The sequence below is a fragment of the Dysidea avara genome, chromosome 9 (genome assembly GCF_963678975.1).
Source record: "Dysidea avara chromosome 9, odDysAvar1.4, whole genome shotgun sequence".
Lineage (NCBI taxonomy): Eukaryota > Metazoa > Porifera > Demospongiae > Dictyoceratida > Dysideidae > Dysidea > Dysidea avara.
In genome coordinates, this window is record NC_089280.1 from 20,781,346 (window position 1) to 20,805,944 (window position 24,599).

Consider the following 24,599-nt stretch of genomic DNA (forward strand, 5'->3'; position numbering starts at 1 on the left):
TTTTAATTTTTTTTTTTAATGTATGAAAACTCATGATATAGTGAGGCCAAAACCACAAAGTGCACACTGAAAACAACATAATACAACCACTATTGTTAGTCATTAACGTGTCTCAACTCACAGTAGTGCACCACAAATAATTTTATGCAACCACTGCCAGTGATCAAGATTAACAGTACTATAGTGAGTTGCAAGGCCAATAAGCACTAAATTTAGGCAGCAAACAATATGTGATTTCCACTTAGAATAATTTGCATGACAGAACAGTTTTACAATTAATGACAAAATGATGTAATACTTTAATCCAGATCTCAAACTCACCGAAAGATTCTATCTTGATACCAGTGGAGTATGTCCTTGGTGTAATGAGTAACTACTAAGCAAAAATTCAGATGAATTGGTGGAATCATTTGCTGCAGGTCACCTTGGAATTGCCCACATACTTTACTAGGGGTTGTTTTGTGCATGCACAGACAATCCTTTACATTTCTTTCTCCATCACATTATTTTCAAAGACCATACTTCCACCCATGAACTCATTATGGGAATGAAGGTTTCACTAAAACATTGGACTCAATGTGCATCTAGACAATTTTGTTATCATTGTGGCATCCATTATGAAGAATGTACTTCCTCTTATGAACTTATGGGAATGAAGCAGCTGTGAACTCAATGTATTGCTTTCGTACCCCTTGAAGATTCAAATTGCTGCTTAAGACATCACTCAATCCACTATAACTATGCACGTACTGCAGTGATCAGTGATAACAACGTGAGAATGTTTTAGGGGTGGGTACCATTTGAGATTACTTCATTTATATGAGTGTAAATCGGATGGCTGCAGGCTCAAGACTGCCTAGGTCCAGTCATGGATTTTTTTGCATCTTTTCAAACATACTTTATATTTATATAACTGTTACAGCTTTAAACAGGCTGTAGGACCAGAGACCTTCAGCACTTGTGATGTAAAGCTTTAAACTAATGTCCATTTGGTTCCACATGCATGGGGTACTTTGAGATCATAAGTCACTCTCTAGAGTTCCCATATACATATACATGAAATTGACAAGGAGAAAACATCCTGACTGCGCATGCCTGGCAGGTGTCCTACAGACTTTCAGTACTTGTGCTGTAAAGCTGTAGGCAAATGCTTATACAGGAGTCTCCTAGGTGGTCAGGATGTTTTCTCCTTGTCAATTTCATGTACTATGTGTATCCAGATTGACCTTTTTAAAATATAAGTGTAAAAGAGGCACCAAATAGTATAAACTGGTGCTTTGGTAATCACATAACATGAACATTCTAAACTTCAATTTTGCTAGCTGTGATCCTGACAAGATACTGCTTCACCAGAATAACACAAAGGGATGTGTTAGCTAAACAACAACAACAACAACAACAACAACAACAACAACAACATTACAACTTAGCAAAAACTAAACTACTATTGAAAAGGTTTTAAAATAACATGAAGCAAATATAGATACTAAATACTAAACAAGCTGAAGAGACATCACAAGGCAAAGCACATCAAACCTACACATTACAATCTCTACATAAACAACATCCAAAATCACATTCTTGACCAGATAATTAATCAGAGAGCACTATAAAAATAATTATATCAACAATGTGTGGACCAACCACAAGAGGGATCATAGCAAGTATGTTTTAGTTACATGTTTTTGACTCTCTGTATATATAGTGGGATAGCACAGGTAATCATTGATCATATTCCTAACTTTATGTACTTGCAAGATTGCAATTCCCCACTATCCAGGCTACATACACTTCACTAATGATTACATTGCCAATACATTTACAGTTTTCACCAAAAATGTTTAAAAAGTTGACATTTTCAAAATAATATTGAATACAGGTTGTTTTACTTGTTTATGCTTCCTTCTGCTGGCATTGTATCAAGAGCAGGCTAAAGAGCTAAGAGTAACTTTTTAAAAATCCAAAAAATGTGACTGTTCTATTAGAGTAGTTGTCTGGGATAGTACACCAAATAGCAAATACACTGCTCCATGGTTATAATATTTATAACAATTAACAATTATTATGATATCTCTCACAGCCTTCTTGTGCATGTACATTTGTGGCTGCATTTGCAAAAAGATAATACACATTTTACATGCCAGCAAGCAAAATGCCATAACTGAAACAGTTAACTCAACCAAGTTTAAAAATAATCACCCTTGTAGCTAATATTGTTAAGGGGGGATGTAGGCTGGAAATGGCTGGAATAGCTGACAACTGGTACACTATTCTGGAAATGGCTGGTCCACTATTCTCTCTGGCATTATAGCATCTGAGTCGCCACTGACAACATGCAACTCGACTATTGTTAAAAGATTAATGGTGGTCAACATCACTTTCGGGAATATTTGCATACTTCATCTTACAAGAAAGTGATCTTCCATTACATCCGAGAGATGTTGCACATTGATTACTGCCAAGATCCAAAATGTTTGAGACAAAATGTCTATAAGATATGCATGCAAACATATAGAGAAGTACACTAGCATAATATGCATATACTTATATGAGATGAGCACACATTCATTCATGATCACCATGATCACATGATCACAATAAATCATCTCATTCACCAAGTACCGAATGCATGAAATAGATAACTGTGTTGTGAAAGATAGTTTGGTTGCATGTTTAGTTATTACATAACAAACTGAAAGTTAATTAATAGTACATCAACATTCACATGTTTGTGTAGATATTTACTCCCACACTAACCACAGGATAAAGGATAAATAATACTAATTTGTAATAATGAATACAATACGAGAAACCATACACATACTACTTGCTGGTGTCTCATGCATATCTGCTTAACTTTGTGTCTACTTTGCAACATCATTTTATTTGATCAATACAAGTTCCTGCAGCTCAGAGTACAAAATGATATATTCAACCACCACAAAGGATCCTAGACAAGTACCAGACCACATTAAAGGCACCCTCAACCACATCAAAGGCATTTAACTTAAAAAGTGAATTTAGCAGCTTAAAACTACTTTAAAAGTAACTTGAAAGGCTCAAAACTACTTTTAAAAGTACCTTCAAAGGCTTAAAAAGCTACTTTGAAGTGTAACATATTAGTTGCAACACTGTAAGTTGTGTATTATATGATATGTATGCACTCCTTCCAGTGTTACAACCATTACTTGCTATAAATATATTATTTTATCACACCATCTGGTGTGCTACATTATGTGCCCAATGTCATAATTCAGGATCAGATATGTATCATCCATACTATGGTATACCCTGACTTTTTGCACTTCCTGACAATGTTCGTAATTTTCTCAGACATAATTTTGTAATAACATTGTCTAATGTGGGGGTTATTGTGAGACCTATTATATGTGTCATGAACAACGTACAAACATTTTGATAATTTTAAGACTGATTTTAATTTTATTGATCAAAATTCTAATGTAGTGAATAATAGATCCTGAGATTACAAACATGTTATAAATCTATACATTGTAACAAGTGTCCTAGTTAACTTGTCCAATGTTATACTGTGAAGGTTATATAGTAAATGTGGTAGATGACTGTAGTCTGGTTGATGGTCCAGTAAACACAGTAGTGATGGAATGTGGTCCAGATGATAAACTCGTAAATGTATCTCCAGAAGAACCTATATGAACAGAACACACATCATTGATTATATCCACAACCTCATGTACTCACAAGGTTGAAATTCACCATCATCCAGGCTACACTCCAGTGACCCAGGTCCATCAGTATCCAGCAGTATAGTGGCTGAGTCTCCATTGACAACAACTTGAAGACGAGATGCTAATGTGATGGTACCAAGCATTAAATAATGTACAATGCTCCCATGCAGCTAGCACAAAGCATATATACCATAAATTACAGTATATAGGCTGGAGTAGCTAAGAACCACAGGCTGCTTACTTGTTCTAGGTGTTGTTGATGGCTGTCTGGTTACTGGTGACTGGGTTGGTACTGGTGGAGGTGCTATAGTAAATGTGGTGGATAATTGCACCAGTTGATTCTCCAATAAACAGAGCAGTGATATAATGCAGCCCAGCTGTTAAACTTGTAAACATCTCTCCAGAAGAACCTTTATAAACAAAGACATGACTAATTATATCTACGACCTCATTTACTCACAAGGTTGGAATTGTCCACCATCCAGGCTACACTCCAGTGATCCAGGACCACTAATATCTAACAGTATAGTGGCTGAATCTCCATTGACATAAACTTGAAGATTAGATGCTAAAGTGAAAGAAATAAAGATTTATTAATAATAGTCACAATGGACTGGTGATTGCCAGTAAATGCCTGTTAACACAAGTGCATGCACAGTGTTATACATGACATCACACATAAATAAGCTGCTTACCTGTACTTCTGCTTGGTGGTTGAGTCGTTTCTGGTGGAGCCTTTATAGTAAATGAAACAGATGATTGTAGTTTGGTTGATGGTCCAGTGAAGACAGCAGTAATTGTATGATATCCAACTGGTAAATCTAAAAATGTGTCCCCAGGGGAACCTATAATTACAAAGACTTATCACTGATTAAATCTTCAAGCTCATGCACTCACAAGGTTGGAACTCTTCATCATCCAGTTTACATTCCAGTGACCCAGGTCCATCAATGTCCAGCATTATAGTGGCTGAGTCTCCATTAACAACAACTCGAAGACGAGATGCTAAAATTTTAGCAGTTAACATCAAGTTCAGGAATAATTGTACACTTAATCTTACAGGAAAGTGATCTTCCATTAATTAATTTAACCAGCTCATACCCAAGATGTTGCTGACTGCTAAAATCCAAATTATTTGAGTGCAAAATGCCTGTAAGATATACACACACATGTCAAATCTTACATAGGTATGTGTAGCATTAAAATGCTCAGAGAAAAAAAAAATTTATACTACGTAACAAATTATACACTTGCTGTATTTAAACACAGGTGAATATGTGTGTACACACATTCACACTAACAAGCACACTCATCATGAATAATCACTATATAGATAATCTGCTTCACCAAGTAAGTTCACAGTATTAGTACTATGAATCAATGAATGTGTCTGGTCTATTTATACTACCTATGTTATACATATCCTGTGATTTGTTGTGTGTGTATAATATTGCACTACACAAACTGAACATCAATGTTAATCAATAGTGTATAAATATTTACATGCAAGTGCAGTTATTTACTTCTACACTAATTACATTTGATATAAACACAGTAAACCATGTACACACGGTCACACACTGTGGGTTACACAGTGGTGTGCCAATTGCATGTAACTCTTATACAAACTATAAATTTAAAGACAACATTGTAGTACATATCCATTTTCAGTATCCCTAGGCACATAAATATTCACATGCAAATGTAGTTGTTCCCATAATTACATCCTTATAAACCTTAAACCAGACATATTGTACAAAAGGATAGAATATGGCAGACTCAAGTATCCTAGTTGAATTCATCCATTTTATGTTACTTATATATGTGAACTTGCTTGCCATATCAGACAATTTACTACAATCAATCATGTGGTGAGTTATCTGCAGTGGTTACAAACATATTATAGACACCTTAGGATGTGTGCTGCAGCTGGTTAATAGAAAATCACATTTTGTAAGATTATGTGTGCAAATATTGCTGATGCTGATGTTGATAATTATCACTTATAACATTTTAGCAACTTGTCTTCAAGTTGTTGTCAATGGAGACCCAGCCACTATACTATCGGATACTGATGGACCTGGATCACTGGAGTGTAGTGTGGATGGTGGAGAGTTCCAAGCTTCTAAATGATAACATGTTTGTGTCATTGTTTGTGGGTTCTCCTGGGTACATATTTACAGATTTACCAACTTCATACAAGTACTGTTGGCTTCACCAGACCATAAACCAGACTACAGTCATCTGCTTCATTGAAGATTCCACTGCTCCACCAATAACTATCCAACCATGTATAACAACACTACAGTTAGTATTACAGCATACTTCATTTCATACTGTCATCAAATTATTAACATATCATCTTCAAGTTGTAGTGAATAGAGACTCCGCCACTATTCACTGAACACTAGAATACTGTGAGTCTTGCACTACCAATGATCAAGACTCACAGTACTGGTGAGTTGCAAGGCCAAGAAGCACAAAATTCAGGCAACAAACAACATGCGATTGCAACTTAAACTTAGAATCATTTGTATACATGACAGAGCAGTTTTAAAGTTAACAAAAAATGTAATCTTTTAAATCCAAATCTCAACTTCATTGAAAGGTTCAGTCTGGATGCCAGGGGTGTCCTTGGTGTTACGAGTAATTACTAAGCAATAATTCACATGAATGGGGAGAATCATTTGTTGGCCATTGCCCACATACTTTATTAGGGGGTTTTGTGCATAAATAGACAATCATTTTCATTTCTTTCTCGTCACATTGTTTACAAAGACCTGCATATTTCTACCCATGAACTCATATGGGAATAAGGGTTTCACTAAAGCATTGAACTAAATTTACATCTATACAATTTTCTTTATCATTGTGGTACCTTTTATGGAAAAAATTATGCACTTCCTTTTATGAATGTATGTGGAAATAAAGCATTTACCCTAAAGCTGTGAACTTAATGTTTTCCTTGAAGATTCAAATTGCTGCTCGAGATATCACTCAGTACACTATAACTATGCACATACTGCAGTGATCAGTGCAACAGGCTATAGGACCAGGTGTCCTACAGACCTTTAGCACTTGTGCTGTAAAGTCTTAATAAAATATATATATTTTTAAATGCTGTAGGGGTGGGTATCATTTCAGATTGCTTTATTATTTATTAAAGCATTATAGCACAAGTGCTGAAGGCCTATAGGACAACCTAATCCTACAGCCTAGCTGTTTAAAGTTGTTACAATAAAGTATGTTTGAAAAGGAAAAATCCACGACTGAACCTGGCTTTGAGCTCAGAAACTGCAGCCATCCAATTTATGCTTGAATACTTACAGGTAGTCTGCCAGGTGGTCAGGATGTTTTCTCCTTGCAATGTCATGCATATGCGTATTCATAGGACCTTGTTTTCTGGTAGGTTTGTCAACTGCAGTAGAGAATTGTTGCACAACGATAAAGATAATTATCTTCCAGAACTTACACTCACCAACCATCCAATCTACAAGTGAATGTATGCGCAGTCTCTAGATGTGAAGTGTAAATTTGCTGTGAGCTGTACCAATGACAACCAATCCAATATCACAGTACACTGCTCCATAATCTCACGGTCTAGCTCTTTGAAAGAATGAGGATAATCATTATTAGAACTGAAATTTGTACTGGCATGTAGTTAACTAACTAGCTATGTGTGCTGAAGATATTTAGTTATGTAGCTGAAATTGAGATATTTTAAAAATTATAGCCATTACTCTAGCAATTATGATATCTAATCCAAAACAGCCAAGCTGTAAAAAGAGTGCGGCCCTCAGAAAGGCTATGGTGAAAAAAGATGTGAAATCCAAGGTGGCGGCTAAGAAATGGCTGTGATGGTAGGTTAATGGTAAAAATTTTAATAACAACAATTCAGGTGAATTTGGTCTTGTTTCACATCTTTTTTCACCATAGCCTTTCTGAGGGCCGCACTCTTTTTTTACAGCTTGGCTGTTTTGGATTAGATTTCACTTTTTTTTTGTATTTGTATACCCCAAAGCCGACCTATGGCCGGCTTTAGGGCTTTTTAACCTATCTTTTTTTTTCTTTACCACAGGAAGAAGAAAAGATGAAGCAGGGTGATTTCTTTGTAGCTGAACTGTCTACAAGGTGATCCTTCTAGCTGATCTCACTACCGGACGACTTGTTTGTAGCTGAACTCTCTACAAGGTAACTTCTTCTAGCTGATCTTTCTACAGGGTGATTTGTTTGTAGCTGAATTCTCTACAGGGTGATTTGTTTGCAGCTGAACTCTCTACATGGTAGTTTCTTTGTAGCTGAACTCTCTACAATGTAACTTCTTCTAGCTGAACTCTCTACAGGATGACTTGTTTCTAGCTGATCTCTCTACAGGGTGAATTGTTTGTAGCTGAACTCTCTACAGGGTGATTTGTTTGTAGCTGAACTCTCTACAAGGTAACTTCTTCTAGCTGATCTTTCTACAGGGTAATTTGTTTGTAGCTGAATTCTCTACAGGGTGATTTGTTTGCAGCTGAACTCTCTACATGGTAGTTTCTTTGTAGCTGAACTCTCTACAATGTAACTTCTTCTAGCTGAACTCTCTACAGGGTGACTTGTTTCTAGCTGATCTCTCTAGAGGGTGACTTGTTTCTAGCTGAACTCTCTACAGGTGATTTGTTGTTTGCAGCTGAACTCTCTTACATGGTGGTTTCTTTGTAGCTGAACTCTCTACAAGGTGACTTCTTCTAGCTGATCTCTCTACAGGATGACTTGTTTCTAACTGAACTCTCTACAGGGTGATCTGTTCATAGTGGAACTTTCTACTGGGTGATTTGTTTGCAGCTGAACTCTCTACATGATGGTTTGTTTGTATTGTATTGTTAGGCATTCCAGCCCGATTTTTAAATTTTGGAAAAACAGGCTTTTTATATGCTCAATAGATAGAGTATTGATTGCCGATCTCAGAAATATATAGTTTGTTTGGTTGGAATTAGCTACTTTGGCATGCACAATACTTAAAAACTGAAAAAAGGTACATTTTTTTCTCCGGGGCTTCCCATACATTTTAAAGGGAAAAATGGCACAATTGAATCAGGAAGCCATCTAGCAATCTGGACTATTTTGAAACTGCAGTTGCTTCTAGCTGCAAGTTTGTACTTTTAATGAGAGTAACTTCAGGTCTTATTGGATCTCAGTGATCTCTGTATGCTTTGTGGTGAGCAAATATGCTTCACCTACTGCACACATCTCAATACAATGGTGTATACCTATAGGCAAGTTGCTATCTCAAGTTGGTAAAAACATCAAGTTAACAACTTACAAAGGTAAACAACTAAAGTGGAGGTGCCACAATGATGCAACAATACCTAAGGTGGAGTTGTGGTTTCAATTATGGCATTGTTTTGCCGACTTTGAAGTGGTTTATACTTCTGAGTTGATGACACAACCACCAGAAAATTGCTCTGGAGCTGAAAATTGCTAACCCGAGTGAAGTAACTACGCACTTTAAAGTAAGCACCAGTGACTACCTTCCACCCGACAGTACGTTTTTAAAAGTTTTAAAGTATTCTACATACATTACAAGGCTAGAAAAGATTACAAAACAACACAAAACTTACTTATATGTAACGCACAAGACAAAACTAAGATTTTCATGATCATCAGCGTGTGGACAAACCCCACAGCGATTTTCATCCTCATTGGAGGTCGGACGACGGAGCAATCCCAAGTTAAACACGAGTTGTCATTTTGTGCCAGGGTTCTATTGGGGAATATACGGAGAATTTTTTTCATTAAAAAATCTCGGATACTGGAATGCCTAGTATTGTATTGTATTGTATTGTATTGTATTGTATTGTATTGTATTAATACTTTACAGAACCGTACATATTAATAAACAAAATTAAACAATATTTAAGAGCTTATAACGATTAAATTACAGAACTGAAGGTCTACCAGTGTCTTGCACTGGTAGCCATAATTAATTACTTACAAATTACAATAAGCTATAATAACTACAAATCAAGACACACGGTAGTGTGTCGTGCAGCCCAAGAAGTCGGCGCGCTACACCGTGAGTATATTAACAGGAAGAAAGAAAACGCAATTTTCACACCTATGTAGCTCGGTGATCAATTATCCGATTGGAACCAAATTTGCTAGAGACGTGCCGCCCAGTTAGGGGAGTCTACATACCAAATTTGAAGAAAATCGCTCCGGCCATTTCCGAGATATGAGCGAACAAAATTTCGTTTTAATTTCTTCGTTTTTTTCTTCTTCATTTCGCACACCGGCTTCGCAAAATTCGCCATAAAACACGAATGCGTACTCGGATTGGGCTGAAATTTGGCACACATAAAGGGCTCATTTAAGGCGGATCTCAGTACCAACTTTGGTAGGAATCCGATGAAAATTCACGGAGTTATGACCGATTATTTACGTAAAATAAAGTCGAAGGTCTGTCACGCCTACAGGGTAAACCCCTTGGAGGAATCAGTTGAAAATTGATATGTAGATGGAGCAACCATCGTAGGAGTGCCTTTTTGTAGTTTGAAAGGAATCGGGATAAAGACCATGGAGATATGACACAAAACCCAACCTGTGTCAAAATTACGCGATCGATTTTTATGAATAAATAAACTATTAGTTTTTGTGTCTACCAGGCAAACCGCTTAGAGCAACGAGCTGAAAATCAGTATGTAGCTGGAATAATCATCATAGATAGGGTGCGCAATCCGAAAAATCAACTTCTACAAATCAATCCCCCTACCATTGTGGGATGTTCATTGTAGTATCCCATTGCTTGATCCACCATGAAACCGGAGGCACGATTGTTGTCTTCACAGAAATGTTGTTTTCAGTATCCCGCAAGATGCAAAATTTATTTTTAAAATTTCGTGCTCCACACAAAGGACCGGATGAAACTTGCTACTTAGCCAAATCGTATCCAGAGTTGTTGTAGTTGAAAAGTACGCACAAAAATAAGTGAATTATTTGCTGGGTGCCCGGCACAGGGTTGCTTTCTTTGAAAAAACAGACAAAGAGATACGAAGTTTCGAATTCAAACTGCCCTACCACCCAGGGCATGAGAAGCCAACTCTTCCTCATAGTGTTTCGATACGGTTGGGTGCATAGTCTGTCTATGCTGTTAGTTTGGAAAAGATCTGAGACTTCTCACCATCTGGGTGACGAGCGTCAAAATTTTCTGCAGCATCAAAGAATTGTGTCACACTTTCTAGTCATTTCCAGCGCTTCTGCAGCCACAACAATCATCAATTATAACTAAAACTATGGAAAAAGATGTCCCTGAGCATTTGGTAGCAGCGGTTGTCAATTATTATTTCATCCACGGCTTCCACGCCTCGCTCTAAGCTATGTATCAAGGGAGGCAGCAAAATCGTCCAAATTTGACTTCACCTCTCACGCTCCACAGCAGCTTCAAATCTTCACTAGATCACCCTACATCACCATTATGCTGCAAAACATCCAAAAACAAACCGAAAAAAGCACAAAATCTTTCATTTTTGATTTGAGCTGGGTGGAGCTCCTGGTGAGCTGCTGGTATACTGCATCATATGAAATCACAGAAACACCAACTACTACTACTACCAAACGTTTTGATCCATCATTTATCATCATTCTAAACAAAATTAAGTGACCATTGTGGCATCAGAAGTACTGGAAAGCACTTTGGTACCATTGAGAGAATCCCTTGAAACGACACACGAAAATTTTGACGTTCTTCACCCAGATGGTGAGAAGTCTCAGATCCTTTCCAGACTAACAGCATAGACAGACTATGCATCCAACTTTATCACATCACTATGAGGAAGAGTTGGCTTTTCTTGTCTTGGTTGGTAGGGCAGTTTGAATTCGAAAATTTGTGTTTCGTTTTCTGCTTTTCGAGAGAAAGCAACCCTGTGCCGGGAATCCAGTGAATCATTTGCTTATTTCTGTGCGTACTTTAAAACTACATTAACTCTAGATAATATCTAGCTAAGCAGTAAGTTCTATCCTGTTCTTTGTGTGGAGCACAAAATTTAAAAATTATTTTTGCTTCTCACGAAATACTAAAATTGATATTTCTGTGAAGACGACAATCGTGCCTCCGGTTTCATGGTGGATCTAGCAATGGGATACCACAATGAACATCCCACAATGGTAGGGGGTTCGATTTGTAAAAGTTGATTTTTCGGATTGCGGACCCTATCATAGAAAGTCCTTGCAGTAGTACAGAAGAATCGGATTACAAATCACTGAGTTATGATTCGAAAGGCAACTACGTGTAGCAAATGCGAGATCGAGATACTCTATTAGAACAGTCACCCTAATAAAGCATTCAGCTGCATTTATAATTTACTCAGTTATATTACATTGCAAGTTATTCTGTAGGGAATTCAGCTACAAACAAGTCACCCTGTAGTCAGATCAGCTAGAAGAAAGTACCTAATAGAGAGTTCAGCTACAAAGAAGCCATCATGTAGAGAGTTCAGCTCAAATAAATCACCCTGTAGAGAATTCAGCTACAAACAAATTGCCCTGTAGAGAGATTAGCTAGAAGAAGTTACCTTGTAGAGAGTTCAGTTACAAAGAAACAATCATGCAAAGAGTTTAGCTGCAAACAAATCACCCAGTAGAAAGTTCCACTATGAATAGGTCACATTGTAGAGAGTTCAGTTAGAAACAAGTCATCCTGTAGATAGATCAGCTAGAAGAAGTCACTTTGTAGAGAGTTCAGCTACAAAGAAACCACCATGCAAGAGAGTTCAGCTGCAAACAGATCACCTGTAGAAAGTTCAGCTAGGAACAATTTAAGTCACCCTGTACAGAGATCAGCTAGAAACAAGTCATCCTGTAGAGAGTTCAGCTAGAAGAAGTTACACTGTAGAGAGTTCAGCTACAAAGAAACTACCATGTAGAGAGTTCAGCTGCAAACAAATCACCCTGTAGAGAATTCAGCTACAAACAAATTACCCTGTAGAAAGATCAGCTAGAAGAAGTTACCTTGTAGAGAGTTCAGCTACAAACAAATCACCCTGTAGAGAGTTCAGCTAGAAACAAGTCACCCTCTAGAGAGATCAGCTAGAAACAAGCCACCCGTAGAGAGTTCAGCTAGAAGAAGTTACACTGTAGAGAGTTCAGCTACAAAGAAACTACCATGTAGAGAGTTCAACTGCAAACAAATCGCCCTGTAGAAAATTCAGCTACAAACAAATCACACTGTAGAAAGATCAGCTAGAAGAAGTTACCTTGTAGAGAGTTCAGCTAGAAACAAATCACCCTGTAGAGAGTTCAGCTAGAAACAAGTCACCCTGTAGAGAGATCAGCTAGAAACAAGCCACCCGTAGAGAGTTCAGCTAGAAGAAGTTACATTGTAGAGAGTTCAGCAGTTTAGCTGCAAACAAATCGCCCTGTAGAGAATTCAGCTACAAACAAATCACCCTGTAAAAAGATCAGCTAGAAGAAGTTACCTTGTAGAGAGTTCAGCTACAAACAATTCACCCTGTACAGAGATCAGTTTGAAGAAATTCTTTGTAGAGAGTTCAGCTACAAACAAGTGACCCTGTAGAGACATCAGCTAGAAGAAGTTACCTTGTAGGGAGTTCAGCTACAAAGAAACCATCATGTAGAGAGTTCAACTACAAACAAATCACCTGTAGAGAGTTCAGCTACAAGCAAATCACCCTGTAGAGAGATCAGCTAGAAGAAGTTCAGCTACAAACAATTCACCCTGTAGAGAGAGCAGATAGAAGAAATTACCTTGTGGAGAGTTCAGCTACAAAGAAACCATCATGTAGAGAGTTCAGCTGCAAACAAATCACCTGTAGAGAGTTCAGCTACAAACAATTCACCCCGTACAGAGATCAGCTAGAAGAAATTACCTTGTGGATAGTTCAACTACAAACAAATGACCTTCTAGAGAGATCAGCTAGAAGAAGTCACCTTGTAGAGAGTTCAGCTACAAAGAAACCATCATGCAGAGAGTTCAACTGCAAACAAGTGACCCTGTAGAGACATCAGCTAAAAGAAGTTACTTTGTAGAGAGTTCAGCTACAAAGAAACCATCATGTAGAGAGTTCAGCTATAAACAAATCACCTTGTAGAAAGATCAGCTAGAAGAAGTCACCTTGTAGAGAGTTCAGTAACAAAGAAACCATCATGTAGAGAGTTCAGCTACAGTGCAACAAATCCAGTAGAAATATCAGCTAGAAGAAGCCAACTTGTAGAGAGTTCAGTTACAAAGAAACCACTATGTAGAGAGTTCATCTACAAACTAGTGACCCTGTAGAGACATCAACTAGAAGAAGTTACCTTGTAGAGAGTTCAGCTACAAAGAAACCATCATGTAGAGAGTTCAACTACAAACAAATCACCTGTAGAGATTTCAGCTACAAACAAATCACCCTGTAGAAAGATCAGCTAGAAGAAGTTACCTTGTGGAGAGTTCAGCTACAAACAAATCACCCTGTAGAGAGTTCAGCTAGAAACAAGTCACCCTGTAGAGAGATCAACTAGAAACAAGCCACCCGTAGAGAGTTCAGCTAGAAGAAGTTACATTGTAGAGAGTTCAGCTACAAAGAAACCATCATGTAGAGAGTTCAACTACAAACAAGTCACTCTGTATAGAGATCAGCTAGAAGAAGTTACCTTGTAGAGAGTTCAGCTACAAACAATTCACCCTGTACAGAGATCAGTGTGAAGAAGTTCTTTGTAGAGAGTTCAGCTACAAACAGATCACCCTGTAGAAAGATCAGCTAGAAGAAGTCACCTTGTAGAGAGTTCAGCTACAAACAAGTGAACCTGTAGAGACATCAGCTAGAAGAAGTTACCTTGTAGAGAGATCAGCTACAAAGAAACCATCATGTAGAGAGTTCAACTACAAACAAATCACCTGTAGAGAGTTCAGCTACAAACAATTCACCCTGTAGAGAGATCAGCTAGAAGAAGCCACCATGTAGAGAGTTCAGCTACAAACAAGTTACCCTGTAGAGACATCAACTAGAAGAAGTTACCTTGTAGAGAGTTCAGCTGCGAAGAAACCATCACGTAGAGAGTTCAGCTACGAACAAATCACCCTGTAGAAATATCAGCTAGAAGAAGTCACCTTGTAGAGAGTTCAGCTACAAAGAAACCACCATGTAGAGAGTTCAGCTGCAAACAAATCACCCTGTAGAAAATTCAGCTACAAACAAATTGCCCTGTAGAAAGATCAGCTAAAAGAAGTTACCTTGTAGATAGTTCAGCTACAAACAAATCACCCTGTAGTGAGATCAGCTAGAAGAAATTACCTTGTAGATAGTTCAGCTACAAACAATTCACCCTGTAGAGAGATCAGCTAGAAGAAGTCACCTTGTAGAGTGTTCAGTTATAAAGAAACCACCATGTAGAGTGTTCTGTAATAAATATATGTATTATATATGTATATATAATTTGTACATTTACTGTTAAAATCAGAAATATTTTAAGTATTTAACATCTGCTTCATCTTTTCTTCCTGTGGTAAAGAAAAAAAGATAGGTTAAAAAATCCCCAAAGCCGGCCTATGGCCGGCTTTGGGGTATACAAATACAAAAAGAAGTGAAATCTAATCAAAAACAGCTAAGCTGTAAAAAAGGTGTGGCCCCCAAAAAGGCCATGGTGAAAAAAGTTGTGAAATCCAAGGTGGCGGCCAAGAAATGGATGTGATGGTAGGTTAATGGTTAAAATTTTAATAACGACAATTCAGGTGAATTTTGTGCCAAGACCAAGCAGCACCAAATTCACCTGAATTGTCGTTATTAAAATTTTTACCATTAACCTACCATCACATCCATTTCTTGGCCGCCACCTTGGATTTCACATCTTTTTTCACCATGGCCTTTTTGGGGGCCACACCTTTTTTACAGCTTAGCTGTTTTTGATTAGATAATAATTACAAGGGGTAGCTATAAAGAGTACAAGTTAAAGAATAAAATAGTTTGTAGGAGCTGGAATGTTTAAACATTTGGAACAGGGGCAACGGAAATAAAAAGTACATAGATTATTACTGTCAAAATTGTTAACAAAATGATTCCAAAAATAATTCCTGAGTTTGAATTTGATAGTTAGGAGGGTTTGGGATAGGTCAATTAATGGTAAGCTGTTCCACAATCTGGGTATACGGTAGAAGTAGGAATTCATTACACTGTTTTTAGATGCTATCATGTGTCTGAGTTTGTAACCTGCTGATCTTGTGGGTCTAGAGATAAATTCTACAAAGTTTAATATGTTGAACTTTTCAGATGGAAATTTTACTGATATAAAAAAACATGATGTCAGCTAAATCGTACATATACATCAGTGGAAGAAGTTTCAGTCTCAAAAGCCTTTCTTTGTAGTTACTGGTGTAGTTGTTAAGAATATATTTGGTTGCCCTCCTTTGTACTCTTTCTAACAGTTCAATATCAGATAGTAAATATGGTTTCCACAAGCAAGAACAATACATTAAAGTAGATCTAATCATTGAAACATACAGATTCTTCCTAGTCTCCAAACAGTAACTGTCCTTAAATATGCGGCGAAGTAATCCAAAAGATTTATAAGCTTTAGAAGTAATGTTTTGATAGTGTAATCTCCATGATAAACTATCAGAGAAATAGATACCAAGATCTTTACAGCTACCAGAGCAAGGAATGGTATTTCCATTGATGGTATAAAATGAAGTAAATATGTTGTGATAACGTAAAAATATAAATTTTGGAACACTGAAGGCAAGGTTACTGTTATTACTCCAATGAGAAACTGATGACAAATCTTCTTGAAATCTATGGATGTCCAACTCAGACTTTATTTTCATAAAGCACTTTGTATCATCAGCAAAAACAAACATATTGGATGAATGAATAGCAGAGGGAAGGTCATTAATGTAAATTAGAAAGAGTAAGGGGCCACGTATACTCCCCTGTGGTACACCTGACAATACGGGTAAGCAATTAGACAAACAGTTGTTGATAAAAACACATTGTACCCTATTGCATAGGTATGATTTAAACCACTTCCAAAGAGTTCCAGTAATCCCAATGTTCCAGAGTTTCACCAATAGTTGATTGTGCGGCACACTGTCAAAAGCCTTTCGAAAGTCTATGTGAACAACGTCCACTTCATCCTTGGAAGTTATCAGTTGGTGGTGATATAAAAGTAATTGTTGTAGGGTTGATGAGATACTCTGGAAACCAAATTGACAAGGGGTAATACACTTAGCTACAGTACCAATCATTTTAACATATATCAGGTCTTCTAACAGGTCTGTAGCTGAACTCTCTATTAGGTACCTTCTTCTAGCTGATCTGACTACAGGGTGACTTGTTTGTAGCTAAATTCCCTACAGAATAACTTGCAATGTAATGTAATTGAGTAAATTATAAATGCAGCTGAATGCTTTATTAGGGTGACTGTTCTATTAGAGTATCTCGATCTCGCATTCGCTACACGTAGTTGCCTTTCGAATCATAACTCAGTGATTTGTAATCCGATTCTTCTGCACTACTGCAAGGACTTTCTATGATGATTATTCCAGCTACATACTGATTTTCAGCTCGTTGCTCTAAGCGGTTTGCCTGGTAGACACAAAAACTAATAGTTTTTTTATTCATAAAAATCGATCGCGTAATTTTGACACAGGTTGGATTTTGTGTCATATCTCCATGGTCTTTATTCCGATTCCTTTCAAACCACAAAAAGGCACTCCTACGATGGTTGCTCCATCTACATATCAATTGTCAACTGATTCCTCCAAGGGGTTTACCCTGTATGGCGTGACAGACCTTCGACTTTATTTTACGCAAATAATCGGTCATAACTCCGTGAATTTTCATCGGATTCCTACCAAAATTGGTACGGAGATCCGCCTTAATAAGCCCTTTACGTGTGCCAAATTTCAGCCCAATCCGAGTACGCATTCGTGTTTTAAGGCGAATTTTGCGAAGTGTGCGAAATGAAGATGAAGAAAAAAACGAAGAAATTAAAACGAAATTTTGTTCACTATAGTATCTCGGAAATGGCTGGAGCGATATTCTTCAAATTTGGTATGTAGACTCCCCTAACTGGGCGGAACATCTCTAGCAAATTTGGTTCCAACCGGATTAGGGATCACAGAGCTACATAGGTGTGAAAAATGCGTTTTCTTTCTTCCTGTTAATATACTCACGGTGTGGCGCGCCGACTTCTTGGGTTGCACGACACACTACCGTGTGTCTTGATCTCTTATGGCCTTCTTGTGCATGTACATTTCATTGTACTATCATTTAGATGAGTTATTCTAACAAGTACACAGAAAAATTTGGAATTTTCAACTAGAGTAGTGACCATAACACATTGATAAAAATTACTGAAACAAGCTGGAATAGTGCACGATATTAATTCACAGTAAAACAATAAGAAGTGTTATATCCCTACTATGCATTTCCATCATGATATCTTGAGCACAGTAGGGATATAACACTTCTTATTGTTTTACTGTGAATTAATATTGTGCATTACTCCAGCTTGTTTCAGTACTTTTTATTGATGTGTTATGGTCCCTACTCTAGTTGAAAATTCCAAATTTTTCTGTGTACTTGTTTGTAAATTTTTTTTTTGTAAATAATAATTATGACTGGTGAACCCACACAACTGCATCTGAAATGGCACCGCACGCCCCAATTATCGTCAGAAAAGTGAAGTATCCATTACGCTTCATTGTCAGCTATGTTCAACCTGTTACACAGCATTTCGAATCACAAACTGTTTGAAAAGCACCTCTGCAATCCACGCATGCCGAAAGAAAGAAATGGCGCCGCGCACCCCAGTTATTAGTCTCGCGCAGCCAGACCACTATTTCTTCCCACGGCATTTATCGATTAGAGATTATAAGCGCCTGCTCGAAATAGGGTCTGGTACACTTCCAATAGGCCAGTTGTGACAGCACTCGGCAGGAATGTGAGGTGTCGATTACGCCGCTCGAAAAGGCGTTAACAAGCACACGTAAGAATTCGCCATTGCATGCTGGTTCTTTTTAATTTAAATTTTAAGGGTGCATTATCACACGAACACCTATGAATTCTAATCGAGGTGCTGTCACAACTGGCCTATTGGAAGTGTACCAGATCCTATTTCGAGCAGGCGCTTATAATCTCTAATCGATAAGCGCCGTGGGGAGAAATAGTGGCCTGGCTGCGCGAGACTACCCAGTTATATCAATTATTGTCTGAAAAGAATTTAAAAAAAAAAATAAATAAGAGAGTTTACAAAAGGTGTAAATGAAACACACGTACGCACTGAAAACTACACCATACTACTACTTATTACCTAACTATATATTTATTACTAGCTACGTACTTAACCAATGTCAAAGTCAGGAAATTCGTCCTCAGTAGTAAGTGAATACTGGCGGAGTATCATTTTCGCATTGTACCTCCACAAAGTCACAGACAGTTGCAGGAGAAGTTGGCGCCTAGCAAACTTTCGAGGTAAACTGTTTCTAACAGTTGTTCTGTCAGCTATGGATCCTAACATTGATAGGGCATATGGTGACCAAACATGAAAGGTCTCACATACAAGAGGGATAAAATCTCCTCCATTATCACTCACAATGTCCTGGTATTAAGTGTCCTTAGCTATCTCACCGCGGCCACCCCAGCCTGAGAAGAAGCAGAAGAAAGATATGATCAAAATAGGAAGGACGACCAAGATGAAAATCAGGGTGGTATATGTCACCAGGAAGAGATTGGTTAGATGAAATTCCTTGCTCTCTAAGAACACCAGGGTGATCTTGGAGCAAGGCATGGTGTACAATAGACACTAAAGCATTATGACGCTGGATCCTCAAGGGACCATGAGAGCACCCCAGCAGATGATCACCAAACTGGTCAATCACAGATAGACAAGTACAGAGAGGTAAAGAAGGGAACAAAGGAATGCCAAGCCACAAACGTAAAGTTATAGTAAAATCGTGAGGAGGAATAGCTAGACCCAAAGCAGGCTGTGGTAGTGCTTTAAGCCAACCACTGCTGGTGCCAGAAGAATGTGATAAAGCACACAGACGTGCTTGATCACGAATAGTGGAACTGCTTACAAGCTGTTTAAAAAGTGAAACATCTAAAAAGGCTTGAAGGTCAGTTTGAGAGGAATTATGCAACACAGAAACAGACATATCTTCAAAGAAAGCAAGGGAACAATTCTCCCCTGGAAATGGCATAAAAGCATCAAAAGTTTCCACTAAACGTGACAGTAAAATATGGGCAGAATTACACTGAGGACCCCACAAATGCAAGATGAAAGTGAAGTATCCATTACGCTTCGTTGTCAGCTATATTCAATCCATTACACAGCAGTATGAATCAAGAACAGTTTGAAAAGCACCTCTAGTATCAAAATAGCTTTTTTTTTTTTTTTTTTTTTTTAAAGAAAGAAGAACCGGCCCAAGTTGGCACTCCGATCCACCACACTCTACTCTATGCTAAGATGTTCTATAAAATGGGTTTAGCCTATTCCTACACCTACAGAGCTACTGAAACAGAACCTACAGAACACAGAATAGAAAAAAAAGGAAATGGGGCTTAAACGGCCCCAATACGCCCCTCCCCCAGTGCAAGGTCAACTGATGCTGGAACATGACCCTTAAAGGGATGACCAGAGGAGGAGCGAGAACCCCTTATGCACATGATGGCAGAGTGCAATAAGGAGAAGCCAAGACGGCAGTGAAGCCAGCTCATCACCCTACAGTAGGGTGATTTCCACTTACAAGATAGGAGGAAGGCCAGGCGCTTGTAAGCCACAGTGGTGGAGGCACCCATGCCTTCAGAAGTTGAAAAAACAAGAGGACTAAAATTACCATGTTCCACCTCTCGCACTCTCTCCTCATACTGACGGCGCTTCGAAGTTTCTTGCTGGCGATAGGGATTACAACGGTTTGAAGGAGCATAAGGGTTAAATATTCTAACATCAAAAAAGGTAGGTTCAAACCGAGAACCCCAGAATCCAGGCCTTGATGTCCACTGAAGCGAGCACCGACATCTTGGTTAGCTGTACGTAGGGAGAGAGATTCACCACTCAAGGGTGAAGGGGAGGTTCAGTAGATACATCATGACAAACCTCTGACATTAATTCTGCAGTCAAATCTCGGATGTCATTGTGGCGGATGGCAGGGAAGGCTCCGTTCGGACAGCTGAGAGCATGTTCAATGTTGTTGGATCTGCCACAGACACAGCTGACAGGAAGATTCTTATGGGGTGCCATTTGTCTCAAAAACCCAAAAATTGAGATCTAAACCAAATATCGTCGATATTTACTAAACATCGACGACATTTAGCTAAATATCGACGACATTTGCTAAACATCGACGACATTTACTAAACATCGATGACATTTACTAAACATTGACGACATTTGCTAAACATCGATGACATTTGCTAAACATCGACGATATTCAGCAACTCAGCTGCTTTCGCGTTTTAATTTTTTGCAGATCCTTTACTATAATAATATTATAGGCGCGTACATTACTAATAATTGCTGATTAGCTGCTTGCGACTGTAGATGAATCATCTGTGGTACTACGTGACTCATTACGCATTAGGACCTCCTTTAATGCTGCGCATCTATTAAGGTCAATGTTGCTGTGTTGGCGACGAGTTATTTTTATTATTATTAATACTTTACAATACAGTAAACGTATTGAGGGTCAACCAACAACCCGTGTTGGCAGCCCGAAAAAGTTAAAACTTAATTTACTTAATTACAAAACTAAAGTACGGAGAAATTGCTAGATAAACCTACGTTATAACAATTACTACATCTGCAACAAAAATGATACGTACAAGGATTGTCAGCTGAAAAATGAAGTGTGAAGTGTTGATGTAGATACTTGTAGATGTTGACTTTAATGACTGATAGTGGCTGGCTTAGATCGATGGATGGTAATTTATTCCACAGTCTTGATATTCTGTTGAAATAGAAGTTCCTGGTGTAATTGTTAGAAGTGTAGACTTGCACGAGTTTATTATTAGACGATGATCTGGTGTTTGCAGTGCTAAAAGAAACATGATCATATATATTAAAATGGTTGGAAGGCTGCTTTAGAGCTTTGATGAAAAACATGATGTCATAGAAATCCAGTGTATACATTAAAGGCAATAGATCTAGTTTGAGGAGACGAGTATGATAGCTAGATTCATAGTCTTTAAGGATGAATTTAGTTGCTTGTCGCTGAATCTTTTCTAGGGTAATAGTGTCCTTGGTCAAGTATGGATTCCACAGCTGAGAGCAATAAGTTAACTGAGATCGAACAAGAGTTATGTAGGGTTGGACTGAGAGGAAGGAGCTCATCTGTGAGGATAAGAGGTATGGGGTTAGCCTCTAAAGCTGTAAATGTGACAGCATGTACACTGCACGTTTTTCGCTTTTCAATGTTCCAGTGACAGAACTCAGAGGCAGACTCTCACGTGAACGAGGGTCTAGAGACTCTATATCATACAGGATTTGTGCACAATGACAGCTACATACGTATTTTAATTTGTGCATGCGTGGTGTATGTTGGGTTGCCTTGTGTGGCCAGACCAATTGGGTAGGGAGAAGAAGGGATCTAGTACAGTTCAAATCTTGGTTTATACTGGTCTTGACACTACCCATTTACATGTAGTGTTATTACGTGGCAATTTAAATTAGTTGTTTCATGGGCTTGACTAACCCAGGTGAATAACCACCTAACATATCTTCAAAACCTAGCTCAAAAATGCACTATATGTATATGGCTAGGGTCTTCCTCTTCTTCCCTTGAAGAGTTTAAGACCCGGGAACTGCATCTTTTTGTGTTTATTTTGTGTTACTCTACCCGTCCCAGTCGAATTATCGACTGGGATAGTCGCCAGCCTCGCCAGAAGACATTTTTAGACGTAAACTTTTGGAGTGGAAACTATGGCAACCCCTCGAAAACCCAAGAGGAAGCTGGCAGGAAGCTCTCCGCCCAAAAGAAAATCTAAAAACGTCAAGAACAGTGAAGCCGACTGCATAGTCTGCGAAGAAGCGATCTTGGAGCCTGGCGAAAATTCTGATGGTGATGAAGTCGTATTCTGTGAAGGTGACTGTCAAGGCTGGATCCACAGAAAATGCGCGGGCCTGACCCGTCCAGCATTTCTCAAACTAGGTGAGTCTGACTCTCAGTACTTATGCTCTCATTGTATGCTGGTTAACCAAAACAGTGAAATAAACAATTAATGAATACCATTAAAGACCTAAACGCCAGCATAGTTTCACTTACAGAAACAATCACCTTACTACAGTCATCTGTCAACAACACAAATCAATCAGACCAGACAGCAGGCAACACATCGACATCTCTTAACATCCCATCAGAAGCCAGTGTCAATACTTCTGCAAATATAACCAATACCAAAGCCAGAAGTACTGACAGAAACCACAACATTGTCATCTATGGTATCCAGGAGTGCCCTCCAAATATGCCAAGAGTCGCCAGATCTAAACTTGACTTGGAGAAAGTTCTCCCGATCCTTAACACCATCGACACTAGTATTGGTGATACTTCAATTAATGACATTCACCGATTGGGAAAATTCTCAGCTGATAACAATCGTCCAAGACCAATACTAGTTAAATTTCTCCGTACACTTGATGCCAGCACTGTCTTATTCAACAGAAGCAAAACCAAAAAACCTATCCTGATTAAACCTGACATGACACCTGAAGAGAGAAAGATAGAATCAATCCTTCTTCATGAACGTTGGAACCTTATTCAACAAGGAATAGACCGTAAGGCTATAAAACTTCGCAACGGTCAGATTCTTATCAACAACAGACTTCATGGCATAGTTACAGACTTCAAATTTGTTAATTCCTCCAGTGGTTCATCTACTACAAGCTCTACATCTGCTAGTATTGCACCCGACTCTGTCCCTAATCAACAACCCTCTGTTCCTAATCAAAATCAATGACTACCTAATTGTTTCTACATAAACACTAGAAGTATTGTTAATAAGTTAACATAATTCCAATCCTTAGTTTACTCTCATGAATATGACTTGGTTGCTATTACAGAAACCTGGTTAACCAGCAATGTATTTAACAATGAAATTCTACCAAATCAATACATTATCTATCGCAATGATCGTAGGTCTAGAGGTGGAGGGGTCCTAATTGCTGTTCGAACTTATATCATCAGTAAACTCTTACCCTCCCCCACCAATCTTGAGATGTTGACTGTTGAACTAAAGCTACCCAAATGCCTAATCTTATGTGTGGTATATCTTCCTCCTGATTCAACATCATCTCAAATTCGATCCCTATCAGATCACATATCACAGTTCCAGCAGTCACACAGTGTTGTTCTTCTAGGTGATTTTAATCTACCACATATAAACTGGGAAACAATGTGTGGTAATTGTCGAGCCTCTGAAGACTTATGCGACATGACCTTTGAATTGAATCTTGTCCAACTTATAACCTACCCAACACACATTCATGGCAACATACTTGACCTCATTCTTACCAATGACGAAGACCTCATCACAAATGTCTCAGTTAATTCTCCAGAATGTTCTCAGATTTCATCTGACCATTTCCCAATTTCCTTCAGTATTAACCAAAACTGTCTACCACTTCACAATACTACTACATTACAAGCTTATGATTACTCAAAAGCTGACTTTACGAGTATGAATGACTTTATTTTAAATTCTAACATTGCTGACTGCTTAACCTGTGATGATGTTGAAAGCACTTGGTCTACCATCAAATCGGTCATCTCAGAAGCAATGTCCTTGTTTATACCCAAGTTTCAGTTGCGATCTAATCAGTATCCAAAGTGGTTTAGTCGTGATATAAGGCATCAGTTGAAGTGCCTTCACACTCTCAGAAGAACTCATAAACGTTCACCCACTCCCCATAATACTGCTAAACTTC

General features: G+C 38.2%; 1 protein-coding gene across 9 annotated transcripts in view; it reads right to left on the reverse strand.

Annotated features, from left to right (window-relative positions):
• LOC136265619 (uncharacterized) overlaps nt 1-24,599 on the reverse strand; it is a 40,801-nt gene that overhangs the window by 3,108 nt on the left and 13,094 nt on the right. For 3 of the 9 annotated variants that reach the window (XM_066060514.1, XM_066060513.1, XM_066060515.1), the window contains 7 exons: nt 4,768-4,857; nt 4,605-4,712; nt 4,403-4,552; nt 4,168-4,275; nt 3,949-4,117; nt 3,721-3,828; nt 3,431-3,667 (listed from right to left, as the gene is read on the reverse strand). In XM_066060514.1, the coding sequence (XP_065916586.1) occupies nt 3,954-4,117; nt 4,168-4,275; nt 4,403-4,552; nt 4,605-4,712; nt 4,768-4,857 (620 nt within the window). In that variant the 3' untranslated portion in view covers nt 3,431-3,667; nt 3,721-3,828; nt 3,949-3,953. Of the gene's footprint in view, nt 1-3,430; nt 3,668-3,720; nt 3,829-3,948; nt 4,118-4,167; nt 4,276-4,402; nt 4,553-4,604; nt 4,713-4,767; nt 4,858-7,034; nt 7,314-9,307; nt 9,451-24,599 lie in introns of those variants that run through there. The other 6 variants (XM_066060507.1, XM_066060506.1, XM_066060509.1 and 3 more) reach the window with 5 other exon arrangements.